At 35.2% G+C, this 23,775-nt stretch overlaps 1 protein-coding gene across 11 annotated transcripts in view; it reads right to left on the bottom strand.

Moving 5' to 3' along the window:
• LOC133635166 (ephrin type-B receptor 3-like) overlaps positions 1-17,384 on the bottom strand; it is a 149,692-nt gene extending 132,308 nt beyond the window's left edge. For all 11 annotated transcript variants that reach the window (XR_009822027.1, XM_062028023.1, XM_062028024.1 and 8 more), the window contains exon 1: positions 16,756-17,384. Coding sequence is in view for 10 of the 11 variants with exons in the window: in XM_062028023.1 (XP_061884007.1) it covers positions 16,756-16,816 (61 nt within the window). In the remaining variant the exon portion in view is untranslated. The remainder of the gene's footprint in view (positions 1-16,755) is intronic.
• Positions 17,385-23,775: the final 6,391 nt, after the last annotated feature.

Here is a 23,775-nt window from a genome sequence, read left to right as displayed (position 1 = left end):
CCTTGTCCAACCTCCGCTCAAATCACGGCTCACAACCTCCTCGTCTCTGGCAGGGGGAGAAGCATTGGATTCTATTTCAGGTAGTTCAGGTGAAGTGGGAATTAGGACTGACTGGACGTGTCCTCATGATGATTAAGGTGAAAAAAATGAGTATTTCATCTTGATCAACAACGTGCGATTTAGGCATAGAGCATGCATGGACTAGAGATGCGATAAATGCTTTAAAATGTAATATCGGAAATTATCGGTATTGGTTTCAAAAAGTAAAATGTATGACTACACGGACATAGGGAGAAGTACAGAGCGCCAATAAACCTTAAAGGCACTGCCTTTGCGTGCCGGCCCAGTCACATAATATTCTACGGCTTTTCACACACACAAGTGAGTGCAAGGCATACTTGGTCAACAGCCATACAGGTCACACTGAGGGTGGCCGTATAAACAACTTTAACACTGTTACAAATATGCGCCGCACTGTGAACCCACACCAAACAAGAATGACAAACACATTTCGGGAGAACATCCGCACCGTAACACAACATAAACACAACAGAACAAATACCCAGAACCCCTTGCAGCACTAACTCTTCCGGGATGCTACAATATACACCACCCGCTACATGCCCCCCCCACCCCCACCTCAACCTCCTCATGCTCTCACAGGGAGAGCATGTCCCAAATTCCAAGCTGCTGTTTTGAGGCATGTTAAAAAAAAATAATGCACTTTGTGACTTCAATAATGAATATGACAGTGCCATGTTGGCATTTTTATTCCATAACTTGAGTTGATTTATTTTGGAAAACCTTGTTACATTGTTTAATGCATCCAGCGGGGCATCACAACAAAATGAGGCATAATAATGTGTTAATTCCACGACTGTATATATCGGTATCGGTTGATATCGGAATCGGTAATTAAGAGTTGGACAATATCGGAATATCGGATGTCGGCAAAAAAGCCATTATCGGACATTTCTAGCATGGACCATACAATAAAAAAATGCAGCAAAATAAAGAGCTATTTCTAAATTCCACTGAAAAATGAAATAATTTATTTTTAAAACCAATACAGTTTATAGATTTGGTGTAACCTTTACTCCCGTTAAATTGGGTCCCAGTTATAAGAATTTTAAAAATAAAGTCCTGTTTTAATTGTTTGTTTTTCAACGCTTAATTTTGTAGATAAGGGGTGTTAAAGATCCAGGCCGCGAATGAATTATCTATAATATTTAAATAGTGTCAGAACCGGCCCGCAGGCCACAGCTGCCTGCTGCTGTTTTGCACGCACCGATACTCCATCAGTGTTGGCGCTAGGAATTTTCAAAATGGGGTCCCGGGGACCCCATTAAGACATAAAAATGGGGTCCAACAGTAAAGCCTGTTTTTCTCAAAGTACTTTTTTTCGGATGTTTCGGAGACAAGTATATCAAAGTAATAATTTAAAACCTGCAGACGAAACAGGCTTGTAGGGATGATATAGCCTCTTGTGTTTATTCCTGACCTAACGTATATTCCGCTCTACCCCGGTATATATATATATATATATATATATATAAGTATATATGCATTGCTCCAATAATAATTATGAATCAAAGTCAATGCTGTTTTGAAATATTGACTTAGTGAAGGCACCAATCACTTCACATCAAATATTCTACTTTGAGGGGGAAATATTGCATATTTGTTTCTTTTTGTCATACAAAAAAAAGTGTGCTATGACAAAAAATGGCACTAAAATATCATAAAAAAATGTGTAAAACTTATTTTAGCGTTTAACGTAAAAAAAACGTTCATAACTATACATATCTACATGTAAATGTATATAAGTACGCATAAAAGTTTGTATATATTATAATATATTTGTTTATGAAAATGATATAGCTGGCTTTGTTTGGCAGTTCAACTGGGTTCTATTCCTGGCCAGGAAGGTGTATAAATGTATGTTTTAATTATGTTAAATTGGTTATTTTAGACTATAAATTGCACAAAAAATGCATTATTTATTTATTAATAATTATACAACAATGTATTTTCCATTAATATGTTATAGGACAAATTATGCATTAAATAAAATTCAAGTATTATTTAAAAAAGTATAAAAAATGTTTTTGTATAATGGGGGGCCCTGTTGTGTGTGAAGAAGCGCATGTAAAACATCAATAATGAATGAGGGCACCTAAAATGAAATGTTACTACCAAAGTAATCCAAGCCCCCCCCTGCTGCGTCTCTGATAAGAATACAATAAATAAAAAAATACCAGACTATACTCATGGTCCCCAGGAGTGTGCATCAGGTCGGTTTGCAAGTTTTGCATTATTTATTTATTAATAATTATACAACAATGTATTTTCCATTAATATGTTATAGGACAAATTATGCATTAAATACAATTCAAGTATTATTTAAAAAAGTATAAAAAATGTTTTTGTATAATGGGGGGGCCCTGTTGTGTGTGAAGAAGCGCATGTAAAACATCAATAATGAATGAGGGCACCTAAAATGAAATGTTACTACCAAAGTAATCCAAGCCCCCCCCCTGCTGCGTCTCTGATAAGAATACAATAAACAAAAAAATACCAGACTATACTCATGGTCCCCAGGAGTGTGCATCAGGTCGGTTTGCAAGTTTTCCTCATGGTAAATTTGTTATTGTGCACTTAAAACAAATATCATAAGACTATTTATTTAATATTCATTTGTTTTAGGACAAAACATGCATCAAATTAAATTCAAGTTTGATTAAAAAAATACGAAAATAGTTTAACATACATAAAAAAAATGTAGAAGCATGCAAAAACAAAATGTCAATTAATGAATAACAGGGCACCGAATATGACATTTTTCCGCAAATATATTCCAAGCACCTTCCTGCTCCATCTCTGATAAGAATTTAATGTATAATTTCCCTGACTGTTTTTTTGTGTTGGGAAATTTTGCAAATGTAAGTTTTAATGATCTTAATAATGTTATTTTGCACTAGAAACAATTACATATATACCAATTTGTTTCCCATGAGTTTGTTTTGGAACAAAACATGCATCAAATTAAATTCAGGTAGGATTAAAAAAAGTTTAAAAAAATAGCTTCACATTAATAAAACATTGTGAAAAATTTTAGTAATTTTGGGGCGGGGGGGCTCCAACTTAAATACTGCTTTGGGCACTAACAAAGGAAGCAACTAACAATTTGCAGTCATGTTGTTTTTGTTACACTATGCCATACATTCAATATCATACAGTAGAATAATAACTAACTATTGTGTGTCTGTTTTGAAAGTTAGCGCCCTCTCGGGAGCCGCTTCAAGTTGCAAACATAATTATTGACGTTAACTAACACCTTCCATTGAGGAGCCATCCTGCTGTTACCAAATGGACAAGTGTCGGGGACATTTGAGGCATCAAACAAAAACAATAAACACCTCCACATTTGCTCTCCTGGCCCAGTGAGTTGAGAGGTTTAAGCAAGCGTTTGGACAATTTGGGCCGTTTTATTGTCCTTCTAACTATCGCTCTTCTGGAAGTGTCACTGGGACTCGGGTCTGACTTGAAGTGAGGTTAAATAAATGCTGCCGCAGCTGGCGGCGTCCGCGGGAGGCCGCTCCCCGGGACCGTGGGGATTATGTAAATATCACGACAAAAGGTCACGTGTGATTGCTACCGCTTGCAACCGAAATGTGCTGCAGCGAGCAACGAAGCAAATATGATGCCGAAAAAATGACAGTCTGTTCAAAACCGCTGCTGTTGCCCTTCAAAAGTAATAAAATACATATATTACTAGTTTGTTATTGGATATGTACACTTCGGATGCACCAAGTTGGCAGAAAATTGGAAAAAAAAACCCGCTAAAACTGTGTAATAACATTGGCTTGTTGTACTTTGATGCACCAAATTGCCTTATAATTACAATTTTACTTTGTTTCTGCTAAACTTTTGCTCAGCGGCGAGTCATCATGTCCTTTGTAATACTTCCATTCAAAAGTCCATAGAGAAATTTGCTCATTTAGCATTACGTCAAACGCTATCATCGTGACAGATTTAGGGCTGTATTTCTAAAACGACCGTACTATTTAGGTTTGTATTGTAGCCGAATGTTCCCCCTAAGTATATGGTGTTTAAAGTGGACGGACTAGACATTGAAAGAGTAAATAAAATAAAAATATTTTGGGGTGTAATAATTGATGATAAAATGAACTGGGAATTGCATACAAAAAATACGCAACATAAGGCGGCAAGAAATACATCAATATTGTATAAAGCAAGAAAAAAAATCACTCCGTAATCTCTACTGCACGCTAGTGTTACCATATATGTGTTATTGTGTAGAATTATGGGGAAATAAGTAATTTAAAAAATATATTATAATTCAAATAAAAAATAATATTCTCAACAAAAGAGGAGAAATATACTAAAGGGACATTGGGGACATTTTTATTTTTTATAACTTTTTTTTATTTTTTTATTTTTTTAGACATGTATCTCGTGCGCACGAGATACATGTCTAAAATTTTTTTTATTTTTTTAATTTTTTTTTAGAACTTTATAAAAAGTTTCTTTCTCGTGTGCACAATACTTTTTATAAAGTCATAAAAAAAAATTTAAAAATATATTTATATATATATATTTTTTAGACATGTACCTGTATCTCGTGCGCACGAGAAAGTTTCTCAACTCATTGGGCCAATAAAAATGTTTAAAAATATATATATATATTTTTTTTAGACATGTATCTCGTGCACACGAGAAACTTTCTCATGCGCACGAGATACTTGTCTAAAAAATAAATAAATACAATAAAAAATAAAAAAAATTCTAATTTTTTTTAAAAAAATGTATAACTTTATAACAAGTTTATTTCTCGTGCGCACGAGATACATGTCTAAAAAATATTTTTTTTAAAAATATATAAAAACATTGTTTTTCCCCATGTCCCTTTAGGGGCTCCGTAGAGATACAACCTCAGAGAAAAAATTAACTTACAATATGTGTATGTACGCACAACACTTAAAACCTTTAGTATATCAGTATGTGGAATTAAAATATGGAACGGATTAAGTAAAGAAATCAAACAATGTACTAATATGATCCATGTTATGATCCAAAAACTGTTCAAACTCAAATAAACATTTTGAACATATTGATAATTATATTCATCTCACTCTATGAAATACAACTTACTCCACTATTTATTACATATATATATTTGTTAATAATTATATTACTTATGGAGTCTATTGAGAACAGGAAGTGAACAAAAGTGTTAGCAATTGCTATGAAGTGGAAAAGGGGTAGGATTAAATAAGCACTGCTTCTTCCTACTCCTTTTTGAACGTGTTGAAAAGAGGAACTATCACGTTGTTACTCTGCATGTTCCAAACAATAATAAACCATAAGGAGCGTTTGTTTTCACGTAGTTTTTGCACCGTTTATTGGGTTGTGTTTACTTTTTCAAATAACACCGAGGCAGCAGAGCAGTTTTGAACTGGCTTCACTTTTGGTCGGAGATATCACTTTTCTCTTCTGTTTGGACCTACGCCAGGAATAATTTGTCGCGGTTTACCTGATACATGAACCGTGACGAATTTGGGGGGGGTGCAATATCCTCTTCAGCCGCCAGACGGCAGTGGAGTGTTGAATTTCTTAAAATGACCATGTCAGTTTCTGTGTAGAGTGGCGCTTTCTGTCATTTTCAGCAGACTGCATTGCGAGATCCACCCAGGAATGGGGCCCATATGAACCTTTCCCTACTGCATAAACCATCTCTTTTTATGGGATACACATCTTTCCGTAACTTGGCTTCCATTGTGCTGCTGCCTCATCTTGAATTGTCTTCACAATCCACCCCAGCAAATATTTTCCTTGGTATATTTAACAAGGCCTGGCTAATCTAAAGCCAGGTAAAGTGGTTTTCTCCCCCCTCAAGGCAGCGACTTGCACGGCGACAGCCACTCTCCAGACAGCTGTAACTGTCTATTTTTAAAAGACATACTATATATCAAGGATCTTTTTTTTCTGTCTGCTCGGTTGAATTTGTTACAGGAGTCGGGGGGCGGTAAAGAAATTGTGGAAGTCGGCCCGGGGGTGGATTTCATCCCGCCTAGCTCCTCCCTCCTGTGTTCCTTCAACTGTCCATGAAGTCAGGAGCCAAGGTAATGGACATCACATGTGCATAAATGGCTCCTGGACCACTTCCTTTTAGGGTTGTGGGTCCCACATACTGTACATGTGTGCAAGCGCTCTCCGGACATATTGCCATCATCCAGGTCAGTCTGATCCAGGATGACATATTACACAGCTTTTTGTGTTTTCTCTAATATCAGAAGGGATTTAAGGCTCACTGTAAGTCTTTTCTGTCATGACCGCCCTAGAGTATAAAAACTCTACCGACTCCTATTGAGAACTAAATAAACATATTTATTGGCGACACGTCCGTTCAAATAACGGGCTTCAAACTTGCAACTCGTAACTCTTGCTCAATGTTAAGATGGGTTGTTTTTATTTCAGCATTTGTAGAGGAAAAAAAAACATCTCATTGAGGTATGATGTTGCAAAGTGTAGTTAAATGTAAATATATATCAAATGTAATGTAAAATGTGTATATATGTATATATATATATATATATATATATATATATATATATATATATATATATATGTATATGTATATGTATATATATATATATATATATATATATATATATATATATATATATATATATATATATATATATATATATATATGTATATATATATATATATATATATATATATATGTATACATATATATATATATATGTATATGTATATATATATGTATATATATATATATATATATATATATATATATATATATATATATGTATATATATATATGTATATGTATATATATATGTATATGTATATGTATATATATATATATATATGTATATGTATATGTATATATATATATATATATATATATATATATATATATATATATATATATATGTATATATATATGTGTGTACTGGTAGAATATGTATATACATGTAATGTAATGTAAAAAAATATATATATATTTTTATATATATATATATATATATATTTTTATATATATATATATATATATATTTAAAAATATATATATATTTTTTATTTTATTAAAATATATAATTTTTTTTTTTTTCTTATAAAATATATAAATAAAATACAAATACTTATATGTATATATACATTTTTTGTATTTATTTTTGTTAATATATTTTATAAGAAAAAAAAATATATATATATATGTTTTAACTAAAAAATTAAAAATAAAAATTTGATTTTCGAATGACTCACAATTCTTGTGTACAAAAATGTATAATATATATATATATATATATATATATATATATATATATATATATATATATATATATATATATATATATATATATATATATATATATATATATTTGTATAAATAAATGAATAGAAAATTTAAAAAAAAAAAAAAAAAAATATATATATATATATATATATATATATATATATATATATATATATATATATATATATATATATATATATATATATATATATATATATATATATACATTTTTTTTTTTTACACATTTTTATTTTTTTTAATTTTTTTCCAAAATCTGTTGTGCCCAGCCACTTTAGTAAATGTTTGTGTAGGATTTTATCAAACAAAAGTAGTTTTCTTTTAAGTAATATATACATTTATCAGAGCTGTTTATGTATTTTATGGAGGACTCTAGTTAATCAAAGAACTGGCATCCAATGTTACCGGTATTTAAAAAAAGTGAGAATCGATTCTGAATCAAATCCTTTCCCCGAAAAATCAAATCGAATCACAACCATACTAGTTATCTTGTTTGTTTGTTTTTATTTTCCTTCCTGTCACAAACTTGTCCATCTCTCCTGCGCCTCTGTGCTCCTGTGTACTTCCCACTCATACTGGGTAGAACAGAACTGTTTATTATAGATTAAGCACTGCCGCCACCTGGCTGCAGGCTTGCGTATCGTTCTAACATGAATACTAGCGTAAAGAAGCAAATACTGAAAATCTCCCTTGACACCTGCCTCAGTGATTGGTTGGAGACAGAAACAAATACTCTATTGGCAGTCTAGTTATTATTAACCATCTGGAATGGACTCCTGCTGTCTTTGAATTGAAGCGGAGTGGTAATTTGTTTTTTAGTGACACGTAGTGGTCACAACGACAAATTGAGTTGCGCTGATAACACAGTCAATTGAATGATGCGGACACATTTGTTACTGAATACTTTTTAGTACGCTCCTGCGAAAGTAATATGCAGCTACAGTATAACTATTTGATTATTGTTTATATTGACAAATGTGTTTTCGGCTGCAATGTTGTTCAATCGAGGACACTTACTTTGTATGTCTAGCTTTGTATAGCTGCTGTGTAGCCGCTAGCTCTTAATAGCCGATCGCCTACCTTGTTTACCTTGCGTAAATGACTTCACTAAAACACAAGGCCAACATTGTGTGCTTACCGGAGGACATTTTGCATTACCTGATACATGTTTTGTTGTTGTTTTTTTGCCGATATGGGATCAGGACACCCCTGTCGGCAGCCTCCTCTGCAGTCGGCAATCAGAGGAGGGAATATCCCTTTACTCAGGCGGCGAGGCGGAGTGAAACATTAATCATCCGTACACTCGCTGATTAAACTTTCATAATCTGCTCCGTCTCCTGAGACAACAAAACGGAACGTGTTCCAGCAGGTTCACCGGGATTATTATTGCCGCGCTCGGACCGATTGCCTCCAACAAACTCTAAAAGTGCCACCTCTTCCTGGATGCCCTCACTCTCTTTCCTGTGTGTGTGTCCTGTTCTGCTCTGCTGACTCCAGACAGCAGCAGCAGCAGTGGCGTGCAGGCTCAGACACATTGGCCCTCCCTAGCTTGGGGCCAACAGCGGGTGTCAAAGACGTGCCATCCCACATGCCCCCCCCCCCCCTCCCTCGCGCTCCATGTGGTGCCAGCATGAGCCGACACACACAACAACAACAAATGACGTCCTGAAAACTGCATCCTCGACAAACTTCCTGTGAAAGTTCTAATATCCTCCTGAGAACCGGCGTCCTATGCGGTGGACTTTTGTTTGTTTTTAGGTCTGTTGTTGTTGTTTGTGTTATGCAAAACACAAACGTCCACTGCAGAGGACGATGGTTTTCGGGAGGATATGTTGACCTCAATTTGGTCGAGTGATGTCCCCCCCCCGGCCCACTTTTTAAACTTTTCAACTGCTTTTCAGTCTGAATAATCACCAGCGTCAAAAAAAATGAAGTTCTATTCCATTACACGCCGCGAAATATCTTTTTTGTTTGTTTGTTTTTAGCCGTGTGATGCATAATTGTTTCCACTGTATGACTACAATGCTTGATTACATTTTATTTTCTCTTGAGAGCCCACGTCCTCTGCAGTCAATGTTTGCGGATGTGCATCACAAGGCTATTAGTTTATAAAAAAGAAATAGATCACAAATACATGATGGGCCACTCCTCAATGTCAATTGTTTTATTTTCTTTATTTTTTTTATAGAATAAATATATTTATTTTTTTAAACAACAACAAACAGACAAATACCCATTGTCTTGATTGGGAAAACAAAACAAAAAAAATAAAAAAAAATAAAATAAATAAATATATATACATGGACACACCTTCTCCTCATTCAATGTGTTTTCTTTATTTTCATGACTATGTACATTGTAGATTGTCACTGAAGGCATCAAAACTATGAATGAACACATGTGGAGTTATGTACTTAACAAAAAAAAAGGTGAAATAACTGAGAACATGCTTTCTAGTTTCTTCAAAATAGCCACTCTTTGCTCTGATTACTGTTTTTGCACACTCTTGGCATTCTCTCGATGAGCTTCAAGAGGTAGTTTTGATGCCTTCAGTGACAATCTACGATGTAAATAGTCATGAAAATAAAGAAAAGATATTGAAATCAGAAGGTGTGTCCAAACTTTTGGTCTGTAGTTTATATATATATATATATATATATATATATATATATATATATATATATATATATATATATATATATATATATATTAATAGATACATATAGATATGTGTGTGTAATTTAAAAATGAAAGAAAAGTATAATTCATTATTTTTGTCAATGAATACAAATTTTAAAAAAGATACAAAATAAATGCACACATTTTTTGTCAAAATAATAAAAACTATTTATTATTTTTTCCTAATATTTATCATTTTTAATAAAAAATAGTTTCGATTTTTTATTTTACCTTTTTTTTTTTTTAGCCTCCCCCTAAAACATTATTTAAACAAAAAAAAAATCACACGTTTTCATTTATGTGAAACAATTGTAAGACTTTTTTAATCAAACTTGAATATCATTTGATGCATGTTTTTTGCGGAAAAAAGAAGAAAAAAAATCAATAATAGTGCAAAATTCACGTATTTAACATAATTAAAAAATATATGTCTCCATGTCTTCATAACATACCAATACTAGCCCTGCATGTGGGGGAAATGTGTCATTGTATTTGTATCAGTGCCGGAGCAGGAAGCGGCTAGGAATACGTTTGCTGTAAAAAAAAAAAATACTGTGAAGCGCCGTGTCATTTATTGGTTGACATTTTACATGCACTTTTTCACGCACAATTGGCGGATACATGAATACGACGTATACATTTCATAATAGTGTCTATTACTATGTAACTCAATGGCCCACATTGATGTCCGTCTTCCGAATCATGCCTGGGATTAGTTTCACTTTACAGTGCAAACAGCTGAATCCAATAATTTTTGCAATATTGGCAGCGTTTGATTTGATTTATTACTATTGTTCATGCTCATAGTCAACATTCATATTTATAAGCGCTCTCATGTCTTGATACACAACACACATGGGCGGTAACAATGTTTTCATTATATTGCTCACTCCAGAGTTGTAGTATTTGTTTTTACTATCACCACCGCTCTGACGTGATGTCGATAATCGTGCTTTACGAGCGCTCCAGTCACCGGAAAAAAAAAAAGAAAAAAAAGCTTTATTAAATAGAATTGAAGCGGCCTGCCAGTTTAGTTATCATCAGCAAAGTGGAGAACAATCCCAGCGTGTGAAGGCACCAGCTGGCCAAAGACGGCCGTTGCTTGCCTCCATGAGAAATTCCAGCCCGGTAAATCTTTCCACGCCGCCGTCGGAGCCATGAAGTACAGCCCTGTGCACATGAACGCTCCTGCAGACCCAGATAGCATAAAGCATGTCAACTGTGCATGCCCCCCCCCCTCCCTGATCCAATTCTGACCCAATACTGCACCCCCCCCCCCTCCATGTCGAGCCATCCCGACCGACATGTTGTCCTCCATTACATCCCCCCTCTGCCCTCTCCTTTCCTGAGAGCCTTACGTCCATTTGGGTCTAAGTCACGGCGTACATCTGTTCAAGAGCGCTCCCACAAATGACCGAGGGCCCAAAGTGGAGACATAACAAGTATTGAAATACACGAGAAATATTGAATAATAGCAACAATTGCCAATACTTTTGGACCACAGGGGCTAAAACTCACACATGCAAATATAAAATGTACACGTTTTGAGTTGTTTGTGCGTCATTAATTGGTAATTAGAGGAGCTAGACGTCTAAAGTGGGGGGAAAAACTAGCAAACGGTAACAATAATACAAAATAAAAGTACTTCCACTTAGTTTATTTATTTTGCATTTGTTTGTTTTGTCAGTTTTCGTTATCTATTACACTCAAACTAATACATATGTATTTTTTCACGCCTATTTTAATTTTATCCTTGTCCTCTATTTTATTTTATTTTTTGGTGAGGTTTTTTTTACTGTATTTTTTAATGTCTTCATACTGAGAGGTCTATGTGTTGTTATATATAGAAGCCGTGGTACTGGACTTTGGAACATTTCCTTCGGCGGAAAAATTAAAAAAAACTTTGACTGCCTTAAAATTGTATGTCTAAAATTAATTTACATTTTTTTTACAAAAAATGTATTTTGTGCCAACTCATGTGGCAATAAAGTGCCTTGAAATAATGGAATGGGTCCTTGTTTGAGGCCCTAACCCTCAGTCTGCATGTATAATATTCGAAAATACATAATGTTGGATTTTATATGATCCATAGTCGTGCCTTTGTTTACACTATTCTATTAGCAAGCTTACAAACAATACATAAGACCCTCTATTGCAAAAAATGCAATAATAAAAAAATATTATTATATTAATATTATAATATAACCAGACTATTATTGAAGTATAATCATACAATTAGTAATAATAATCATTATTATCAAAAAAATAATCAGATATAAAGATTATTACTGTACAAATATAATAAAACACTTCAAAATGTAATAATATAATGACGATAACCTCAGTCTGCATGTATAATACTTGAAAATACATAATTTTGGATTTTTTTAATGATTTATAGTCATGTATGGTGCCTTTTTGTTACACTATTCTATTAGCATGCTTACAAACAGTACATAAAAAAACACTCTATTGCAAAAAATGCAATAAAAAATAGTATTATATAAATATTATAATATAACCAGACTATTATCAAAGTATAATCATACAATTAATAATAATAATCATTATTATCAAAAAACTATCAGATATAAATATTATTACTGTACAAATTAAATAAAACACTTAAATATGTAATAATATCATGACGATTATATTAAATAAATTAATAATAATAATACATGACAATTATAAATATATATGTCGATATACTTATATCCCAATAGATATATGTATGTTTAGATGTTCATTGTTATTTAATTATTTGGAGGGCAGCTGAAACATGAATGAGGCTTTAATAGATTCATGGCCGGTGATGAATACATAACCTTATGAATTGATGATTGCTCTTATAAGAGCACAGCAAAAGAGTCTCCCTCCCTCTCGCATCTAAATTATACTCTTTTTTTTTTTTTAAAGGTTGAGCAATATCGATTCACCGGATCGATACGGACCACATCAATTGACACTCTGCTGAAGTCCCCGCGTGTGACAATTACACGTTATATCTTTTTGTTTTTTCATAAACACTAAACTGCTTGAATTATTCCTGTATTTTTATTTTTTTTTACCACAAATTAACACTTTTTTTTGCCTGACAAAGACGCACTAATGGGTCGCTTTGTAATTGAAATGTGCTTTGTTTGGTCATTTAAAGGACGTTTTAAAGTGCTTTTTAACAGAAACAAAAGTTTTACGGGGGCAACAAAATAACCATAAAGCCATTAATAATCATTCTGTTTTATGTCGCCAAGTGCCACAAAACGTGATAATTGTAAAAAAAAAAAAAAAAAAAAAAAAATGATGGCAGTATAAGGGGAACCCCTGCTGTTGCCACGCACACGCACGGTACAAATCACTCGCCAAGTGTAAACGGCTCCCGTGGAGGTGTGATCTCACCCACGTAAACACGAAAACATGTGCGTATCAAAGCATGCCGTTTGTGCGCAATCACGCAGTGCGCCATAAACTGCGCTCCAATGCCTCCTTTAAAGGTTGGATCATCACCAAGGTCCAACTGTATGCATGCAACTTTAAAAACAATCCATCCAAGGGACAAGCGGTAGAAAATAGATGGATGGATCTTTGCTTACTCGATATATTATTACACATAATTTGTTTTTTGTATACATTTATGTTAAATCCTCTGGGTTCACTTTGTTGGCCTGGCCTCATTTATTTATTCATTATTTATGTATTATTTAATTATTTATTTTTATTTTATTTTTTAAATTTATTTTAAAATATATGTTCCTTTATTAAGTTATATTTACCAATTTTTTTTTTTATAAATGTATGTTAAATCCTCTTGGTTCTCTTTTCTGTCCTGGCCTCATTTATTCATTCATTATTTATGTATTATTTAATTATTATTATAATTTTTTTTTTTAATTTATTTTAAATATATGTTCCTTTATTAAGTTATATTTACCAATTTTTTTTAAATACATGTATGTTAAATCCTCTGGGTTCACTTTTCTGTCCTGGCCTCATTTATTCATTATTTATGTATTATTATTTATTTTTATTTTTTAAATTTTAAATATATGTTCCTTTATTAAGTTATATTTACCAATTTTTTTTTTATATAAATGTGTGTTAAATCCTCTGGGTTCCCTTTTCTGGCCTGGCCTCATTTATTCATTCATTATTTATGTATTATTTAATTATTTATTTTTCTATTCTTTTTTAAATTTATTTTAAATATATGTTCCTTTATTAAATTATATTTACCAATTAATAAAAATAACTAAAACACACACAAAAAACATCAAAAACTCCACAGCAATCAAAAATACGTTTGAAAAAATTAAAAAAATAAAATTAAAAAAATAATAAAAATATATATATAAAAATATATAATATATAATATATTAAGATTAGTTTACTTCAAAGCGGACGATGCAATTTCATAAAAACACATGACTACACATGGTTAAAAAAGCCAGAATTAGCCCAGAAGGCTAGTTTTCATCTGTATAGTCCCCTGGCCATGATGTAAAAAAAAGGCAGTAAAATTACAATTAAAAATAAATAAAATAGCACACAATACATATAGGATATAATAAAAAATAAAATACAACATAACATTTATCACAGCATCAAAACAGGCTCATCGTTTAGTGCTGGCAGCTGTAGGAGTTGATAAGACACATTTAAAAAAATGTGATGTTTTTTTACAATGATTATAATGTGTGGCGTGTCATTTCCACACTATTATTTGACTGAAAGAAAAAAATAATAATAATTTGCATGAAATTGCAAGCCGACTTCTCCTCTGGGGGGCAAGGGGTCACTTGAACTCAGCCACCCAGAACTGTGGCATAACTTAATTGCAAATTAAATGCAGGTTATTGCATTTCTGCATGTTTATGGAAAGAACCTGCGATACAACTCGGAAATTCAACTCAAAACCTTAAGTCGGGGGTACTCAAAGCGTGGCTCGGGGGCCATTTGTGGCCTGTTGCCATTTGTTTCCCGCTTTAAAAAAAACAACAAATAAGTGAGGGGGAAAAAAAGCAGAAACAGAATTTGTATTGTTGATCAATCTCGGCATAATGTTATGTTTTTCGCCTTTTAATTCACCTAAATGACCTTTGTGCATCTTTTATTTATTTATTTGTTTTTAGCCTGGCCCTCCTTATAGGAAAGAGTGTGGAAACCCCTTCCTTACATGGAAGTGGGGCTTGAGCGAGAGCAAAAGAGAGAAAGAATAGATGGATCCATTAATTATTCCCAGGGCTGTTTGACCTCAGACCCGGGGCGCCTCGCAATGGGGCCGCTTGAACTCCCCTCGAGGAGGCTCAAGTCTTTTTCCTCCGACAAGAAAGTCGGAGCGTCCGCCGTAAATCACTGTGCTCGTATTAGAAAGCATGGACACAATTTATGACATCACTTTTGTTTTTTGTAGTTGCAGAGAAATCTATATTGTGCCATTTGCAGGGAAGCATTGTGTCGACATTTGGACTCAACTTAAGTAACAGCGAGCTTTGAAAACACTTATATTAATATTTCTGCACTAGTATTCCAATTATAATCTCAGTTTATTTACTATTTTTTAAAGTTCTCTGCATTCATCCAGATTGAAAAAGTAAAAAGTAAGTCCTGATATTAAGTTTATAGTGATCAAGTCACTTTTTTTTAATGCACAAGTGTCTGGAGGGAGCATATAAAGCAAATAACCGTATGCTATATTTTAAAACTGTTTTATTAAATATGCAAAATCACTTTTTTAAACTTTTTTGAAATTAAAAAAGCAACTTTTGGTAAAAAAAAAAAAAAATGTTTTTTTGGGGGGCGGGGGGGGGTTTCAATAAATGCATCAAACAGTATTAGTTGGGTTACATAAAAAGTGACAGATAAGCGTTAATAAATATAAATCAATAACTGACGATTGCACGGCAGGCGTGATAGTGTGCCCCACTTCCACAGCACCACCAGGCACCCTCCAACCCAACATTCGTGATCCACATGCGCTTTAGGGCAGAATTTGCCTCATTTCTGCACTCTTTTCTACAGTGGAACTTGCACAAAACAATCCCCAAATAATCATCATAAAAATATTTTGAAAAAATACGTATTTACAAAAGGCAAGCAAATTATACTAAAAAATGTATCATTCTTAATGAAATAAAATAAAAATAAATAAACATATAAATATAAAAATAAAGATAATTAAATCAACAACTGCATGCTAATGTATTGTTGTTAGTTTTTGCTGATATCAGCCTTTTTTGCGCATGTGGTATAGTCCACAACCCTGAAAAGTCGCCTAAAAAAATAAAAAATACAATAAAATGCATCATTTGTAAATATAAATAATAATATTGATTATATGCTAATATTTTTTTGTTTTGTTTTGCTGCAATCAGCCCTGTTTTGCATGTGTGGCAGTCTCCAAGCGTAAAAGTGCAGGTGAACAAAAGTGTTTTTTAAATGGGGGTGGGTGGGTGGTTAGTGTCCCCACCACGTCGACTCCCTGGTGAGATTCAGTGTGGGACTAATTTCCTCTAAAAGAAAAAGAAAGAAAAAAAGCCCAAGAAAGCAGCAGCAGTGTCACACAAAAACAACACAAAAGAGAATACACAACTGACATTGAGGCGCGTAACAATTACGCACGGTCCCTAAACCCGAAGTGGGTCGTGGGGTGCGGGGTGGCGTCTTTTTTTTTTTTTTTTTTTTTTGTGCTATAAAGTTAAAAAATGTCTTACCTTCCACCGCGGAGGCCAGGGGGGACAGCAGGAGGCTGCACAAGAGCAGAATGTAATCCATTGTCAGGACCCGCTCATGTAAACGGACGCACGGCGGAGGAGAGTAGAAACCGATCCACGCACAGTCCGCACTCCTTTACAGTCCCAGCTTGTGTTGCACCCACGGAACCATTCACCACGACACCATGTATTTGTTGGAATAAACACCCCCAACCCCCCCCCTCCACGCCACACCACCAGTGTGGTGTCTTCCCTTCGCTGCGCACTGAGCGCGGGTCAGCTGCGCGCAGGTCGTCCTCCAGCCCGCACCATTGGCGCAATAGTTCCACAATCAATGGTTTCCGCTCGTAAATAGTCGAACCGGGGAAGAGAAACAAATCCTGTGAGAAAGATGAAGATCCCCCTTTTTCTATTAAAAAAAAAAAAAAAAAAGACTTTCTAAGCAGTCACAACACACAACAACCAAAAAAAAAAAAGACGCGCTCCTGACGCAAGCAGTGCGCGTTAAGTCCACGGCGAGGAATATAGTGATATACTCCAGGAGCGGTGTGTGTGTGTGTGTGTGTGTATATTCCCTGAGAGGATTGATCCGAGCTGGCTGCTGCGTGGACCTTCTGCCTCTCTCTGAGTGTGTGCGCACTGGAATGAAGCACGCCGCAGGAATAAGGAGAGAGAGAGAGAGAAAGAGGGAGGGAGTGGAGGGAGGGAGGCTATGGGAGGGGTCATTACCCCTGCACAAATCCCTCATTTTGTGTCCCTTTTCATCATCAAAATGCAACTTCTTCGTGGAAGATGTGAACAAAACAACTGCAGCTATTTTCTTAAAAAAAAAAAAAAAAAAAAAAAAAAAAAGAGGAGGCAAGATGGCAATAAGTTGATGTATTGGACACTTAATGCGACATAACAATATACTTGCTTGTATTCTTGTCGTTATTGTTATCAGTGTGAGAGTTGTGTTGCTTTTGTTGTCTTTTTTTTTTGCACCTCTGCTTTTTGCTCTGTGTGTGCGTGTGTGAGGGTGTGTGTGTGCGTGTGTGTGTGTGTGTGTGAGGGAACACACACACACACACACACACGCACACACACACCCCTCCTCTTCCCTAGAACAGACACGGGCCCACAGCGCCCCCCTGCGGATCACCTCTCAGAGCCAGAGCCCGGGAGTTTGTGTTTATTAGTAATTATAAGCAAGGACAAAAACATTGTTGAGTAAAAAGTGAGCTTTTTCATTGTCGCCTTCAAACGGTTGATCCCACAGATTAGTACAAAAATTAACTACTATGACATATCGTTAAATATGATGATAAACACGTTTGCAGTAAAAGTACAGTCAACTTGTGTTTATTGCTGCTAATTGGTTGGTAAATAGTAGTAATTGCTCATTATAAATCGATTTTTTTTAATATAAACTTCTTCTTTTTTTTTTACATTATTAGAGCCTTCTAGACATGAAATAACACCCACCTTTACACTCGTTTGTTTTCATATGTTTACTTCATTTGGCCACTGTTATGCTTACAGTTGTGGACAACAATACACAGAAGAGCATCAAAAACATGTATACGACCTCATAAATATATATTTTTTGCCACATTTTGAGTCCTGTACACAGGAAATAACACACTCATTGCCATCTCTATACTCTTTTAATCCAATAAAGTAATACTTCCTGAGGCTGAGCCAATCAGTGGCCACGATACTGAACAGCACACTCTGATTGGTTTACTCTCATCTAGTAACCAATGCTAGCCAATGTTTACTATTAGGCCATTTTATGCTTCAAATCAGTGGTCCCCAACCACCGGTCCGGGGACCGGTACCGGTCCGTGAAGCATTTGCTACGCGGCCGCACAGAAACATTAAATAATTTATAAAGGACTGCATTTTCTCCAACTTAACTTTGGCTTGTCCCACTAGACCAGGGGTGTCAAACTTGTTTTCATTGAGGGCCACAAGGGGTGTCAAACTTGTTTTCATTAAGGGCCAGACCGCAGTCATGGCTGCCATGAGAGGGCCGCTTGTAACAGTAAACAATGAATGAATTTGCCTATGAATTTAAATATTGTTTTAAACATTTCTTACGTAAAGATTTAAAAAAAAATCTGTGGATTTTACCACTGTTTTTTACAGAAAAAAAGTTGCCAGACTTTTACTCTAAAATAGTTGGTGTTTTTTAATAAGAAAGTAAAGAAAGAAAATATAAGGTATTTTATTGACACACATTATTTCATGGCTTTTGTGGGCCAGATTTGGCCCGCGGGCCTTGAGTTTGACACCTGTGCACTAGACACACCAATGAGCTTGTTTATAGATGTACAATAAAACTCCTCATGGGAAGTTGCCATTTGTTATAACTTTGTGACATGATACAATGCACATTAATGAACATATCAAATATAAATGTGACAAATTGTAGCCTAAGGCTGATTTCCATCTGCATTTCATTGCAAAGAAACAAGTCCAGAACTCCCACTAATTCAGCGTTGTAGTGAGTTGTATTCTTCACAAGTGGGAAGCCGGTCCCTGAAAATAATGCCTACATTAAACCGGTCCGTTGTGCAAAAAAGGTTGGGGACCACTGCTTCAAATGACTCATTTTGGACAAAAATACATAAACAAGCATAAAAAAAACATGTTTACGACCTTGTAAATACATATTTTTGAATCATTATGAGTCCTGTACACAGAAATAATACGCACCTAGTCACCTCTGCACTCTTTTAATCCAATAAAGTAATGTTTCCTGAGGCTGAGCCAATCAGTGGCCACGATACTGATCTAGTAGCCAGTGCTACTGTAGTATTGATATTGTTAGTTCATTTGGCCATTATAATGCTTAAAATGACTCATTTTGGACAAAAATACATAAAGAAGCATAAAAAATAACCTTCTAAATATATATTTTTGTATCATTATGAGTCCTGTACACAGAAATAATACGCACCTGGTCACCTCTGCACTCTTTTAACACGCGAAGTCCCAGAGAAGGGTCAATTGACATTTTTACCTAGAAAACACACAAGAGGGTCATTTGACCCCTAGTCCCCCCTGTGGACACTCCTTTTGTTATGAAAATGTGGCTGTTAGTGGCACACGGCAGGGGGCCACTTGAGCCTGTGTGGGGGAGGGGACCTTACAGCTCAAGCTTTAGTTCTGAGGTAGGTTGTGTGTGTTTTTGCAAGGATCAACAGAATGACGGGATCAACACTCTGACATTTATTGTTAAAAAAAATACAAAACAAAACATATTTACAAAGAATGAAAAAGCAACTGTTTTCCCAGTTTTGGTGTGGAGGGTTGTTGCAGAAGCAATTGTTATTTTTGTGTGCCAAAAATAGTTTAAAAAAAAAAATTTACAAAGAAAAAAGCATATTTACAAAGAATGAAAAACCATGTCCATGTAAACGTGACTGACATACATTTGAGCAGTCACTCACAATCCTGGCACTGCCATTGCTCCTTTCGGCATTTCCCACATGTATAATTTTTCTGTCTACCTAGACAAACTGCCCCTAACAGCCTCATTACCATAACAAAATGAGTGATTAGTGTATTCGGGAAAAGCGTCGGGCCAAATGACCCCTCTCTGGGTCTTCTAGGTAGACAGAAAAATGCTGGGACTTCTAGTGTTAATCCAATAAAGTAATGCTTCCTGAGGCTGAGCCAATCAGTGGCCACGATACTGATCTAGTAGCCCATGCTACTGTAGTATTGATATGTTTAGTTAATTTAGCCATGTTTTTGCCTAAAAATTAATAATTTAGGCCAACAATTAAAAATCCGCAATAGGGCGAGGTCACAAATGTCGAATAATGAAATAGCGAGGGACAATTGCGTATGAGTTTATTAGCCTAAAGTGTGTTTTCGGGAACATATAAAAGCCCACTTGCGTTTTTTTTGTACGCTTTTGGCGAGCTAACATTTCAATGTATCGGCTATCAACAATACAACTGCAACTTGTTAAATTTTAATATAAGTAATTGTGAAAAATATGGACGTTTAAAAATGATGTATAATCTGTTAAACCACTAATGGGTACTTACAACAGCAAAAATAGTAACTTTAAGTTGCCAACAGTCATTTTAGTTAGTTTGCTCTTCTAGTACAGTTTATTACACAATCTAATGTTTAATTTATCAGGTTATGGTTTCACGTGAAGATGTCGATAATCAAGTGCCGCAAGGCATGCTGGGAGCGCTCTCGGTTTCCCTTCAAAAAAAGCTCATAACCGAGTAAAATAAACATTTGATCATTGGTAGTGTGAAACATCTACTGTCATTTTTGGGCTATAAGTCACTACCTTTTTCCTACGCTTTGAAACCTGCGGCTTATAGAACGGTGTGGCTAATTTATGGATTTTTGTTCGCTGACGGCCATAATACAAAAGAGAACAAGCAGACACTGGATAGGCGTGTTATTGTTTGTCTTTTGGACGAGTTCGCCGCATCGACCTTCTGTATAGACTGCGCTTTCAACCGGAAGTAGAAGTGCTGTTCCGTCTTCTAGCCATCCACAGCGTTCCTTTCACTCATTACTCCAAGCAACGTTTGTAAGTTTTAGGTTATAACTAAAACTGTTCATACTTACTAAACCGTCCCGTGTGTGATGTCTGTCGGAGTGTTTTCATGCATATTTGTACGTGCTATCGTAATGTAATTGAGTTAGCGTTTGCTAATAGGCTAAAATGTTTACGAGTGTCTGCATTAGTATTTTTAACTTAAAATGGCATTCTTTTTGTATTGTTTTAGTTTCATAAATTCACCAACGTGTCACCGTGGAGTTATTGAGAGCGAGCTTCCACAGCTAGTGGGTCCATGACGATGACTTCTGTTTTGTTTGATCCGCCGTTTTACTGCCGTGTTACAGACAGTTTGGAAACAGTTAACCTCTTAAGGCCCAAGCTGTTTGTTTACATGCTTTTTTTAATTTCTCTTTGCTATTTGGGCTTATTGGACCCTAATTAGAATAACAACTACAAATCATCTTTTGATATGATGTGCTAGCCCATAAGTACACAAACGTGTACTTCATGTGTAGTGACATGCTAATTTTTATTTTTACACTTTTTTTTTCAAAATTCCATTGTATGTTATACTCTTCTGACACCACCAGATGGCAGTATAAGTGTCCACATAAGCGGCCATAAGACCCCAATTCAGTTGTGTACACAATTTTGGAAATAAGAGCTAAAAGGTGCTGTCCACGCATGTGGCCACTAAGCCTTTAGAGGTTTTAAGGTATGTAATTAAATATTTACAGAATATTTCTGTGTAAATAACTAATTCCACAACGTATATATCTGTGACTTATAGTCCAGTGCAGCCAATATATGGAAACCATTTTTTTTTCCTGCTATAATTTTTTCGGCGCGACCTATATACCTCTATAATCCAGAAAATACAGTATAATAAATGACAAAATACTAAAAATATAGCTTTTTTTATTGTAAAGATTAGAGATGTCCGATAATGGCTTTTTTGCCGACATTCCGATATTGTCTAACTCTTAATTACCGATTCCGATACCAACCGATACCGATATATACAGTCGTGGAATTAACTCATTATTATGCCTGATTTTGTTGTGATGCCCCGCTGGATGCATTAAACAATGTAACAAGGTTTTCCAAAATAAATCAACTCAAGTTATGGAAAAAAAAAATGCCAACATGGCGCTGCCATATTTATTATTGAAGTCACAAAGTGCATTATTATTTTTTTTTAACATGCCTCAAAACAGCAGCTTGGAATTTGGGACATGCTCGTGGGGGGGGTATAGTGTAGCAAAAGTTAGTGCTGCAAGGGGTTCTGGGTATTTGTTCTGTTGTGTTTATGTTGTGTTACGGTGCGGATGTTCTCCCGAAATGTGTTTGTCATTCTTGTTTGGTGTGGGTTCACAGTGTGGCGCATATTTATAACAGTGTTAAAGTTGTTTACACGGTCACCCTCAGTGTGACCTGTATGGCTGTTGACCAAGTATGCTTGCATTCACTTGTGTGTGTGAAAAGCCGTAGATATTATGTGATTGGGCCAGCACGCAAAGGCAGTGCCTTTAAGGTTTATTGGCGCTCTGTACTTCTCCCTACGTCCGTGTACCACCATTAGCCAGCACCTTTAGTACGTGTACATCTATGTTTGCTTTGCAACATTAGAGGCTGCTACTGGCCCGTAATAAGCGAGTCAATTACACGAGCCGTCTCCATTACTGAATATGTTTGATATTAATGCGTGCTCTGCTTTATTTGAAGATAAGGCTCCACGCGTAAAGATGTGTCAGGGTCGAATTGGAGAAAATTACAGTACTTTTTTTTTAACTTTATTGTGTTTTTGCAAAACGCTTTTAAGGGAACGTCGACACCCGCGGTGAAGGTCGAGCTGTGAAGCGTCGAAGCGAGGCCAAAGGCTGCACTGCAAAAAGTCAGTGTTCAAAAACAAGAAAAAATTAAAGCTGCAAGCAGCGTTGGTCGGGCCCGCATATTTGGCTGGTGCTAGTCCTAAGTGTCCCAATACTTTTGTCCAGTGGTAGTCCTGAGTGTCCCAATACTTTTGTCTAGTTGAAACATGGCTGGAACAAAATAACAGTGCAAGCATTCTGATCGAGACAGCACCCCCCAACTATAACTTCATTGATATATGTAGATCGGGGAAAAGAGGTGGAGGGGTTGCTGCTATATTTAAAAACATGTTTCAGGGGAAACAGATGTCACTCGGTGAGTTTACATCATTTGAATACCTGTGTGCTGTGTTGAAATGCTCTCCCAAAATTCTCTTGTTAATTATCTACAGGCCACCTAAATATTCTGCAAATTTTTTTGATGATTTTACTGAACTATTGTCTAGCATCTCCACTGACTTTGACTGCCTGGTTATAACTGGTGATTTTAATTTTCATATTGACGATTTAAATGACAAGGGCGCAAAAGAACTTTTTACTATTTTAGACACATTTGAACTGTCTCAACATGTGAAAGAGGCTACACATTATAAGGGACACACCCTGGACCTGATTATCACAAAAGGT

The sequence above is a fragment of the Entelurus aequoreus genome, linkage group LG19 (genome assembly GCF_033978785.1).
Source record: "Entelurus aequoreus isolate RoL-2023_Sb linkage group LG19, RoL_Eaeq_v1.1, whole genome shotgun sequence".
In the NCBI taxonomy this organism is placed as follows: domain Eukaryota; kingdom Metazoa; phylum Chordata; class Actinopteri; order Syngnathiformes; family Syngnathidae; genus Entelurus; species Entelurus aequoreus.
Note: the sequence above shows the minus strand (reverse complement) of the source record. Positions and strands in the feature narration are given on the sequence as shown.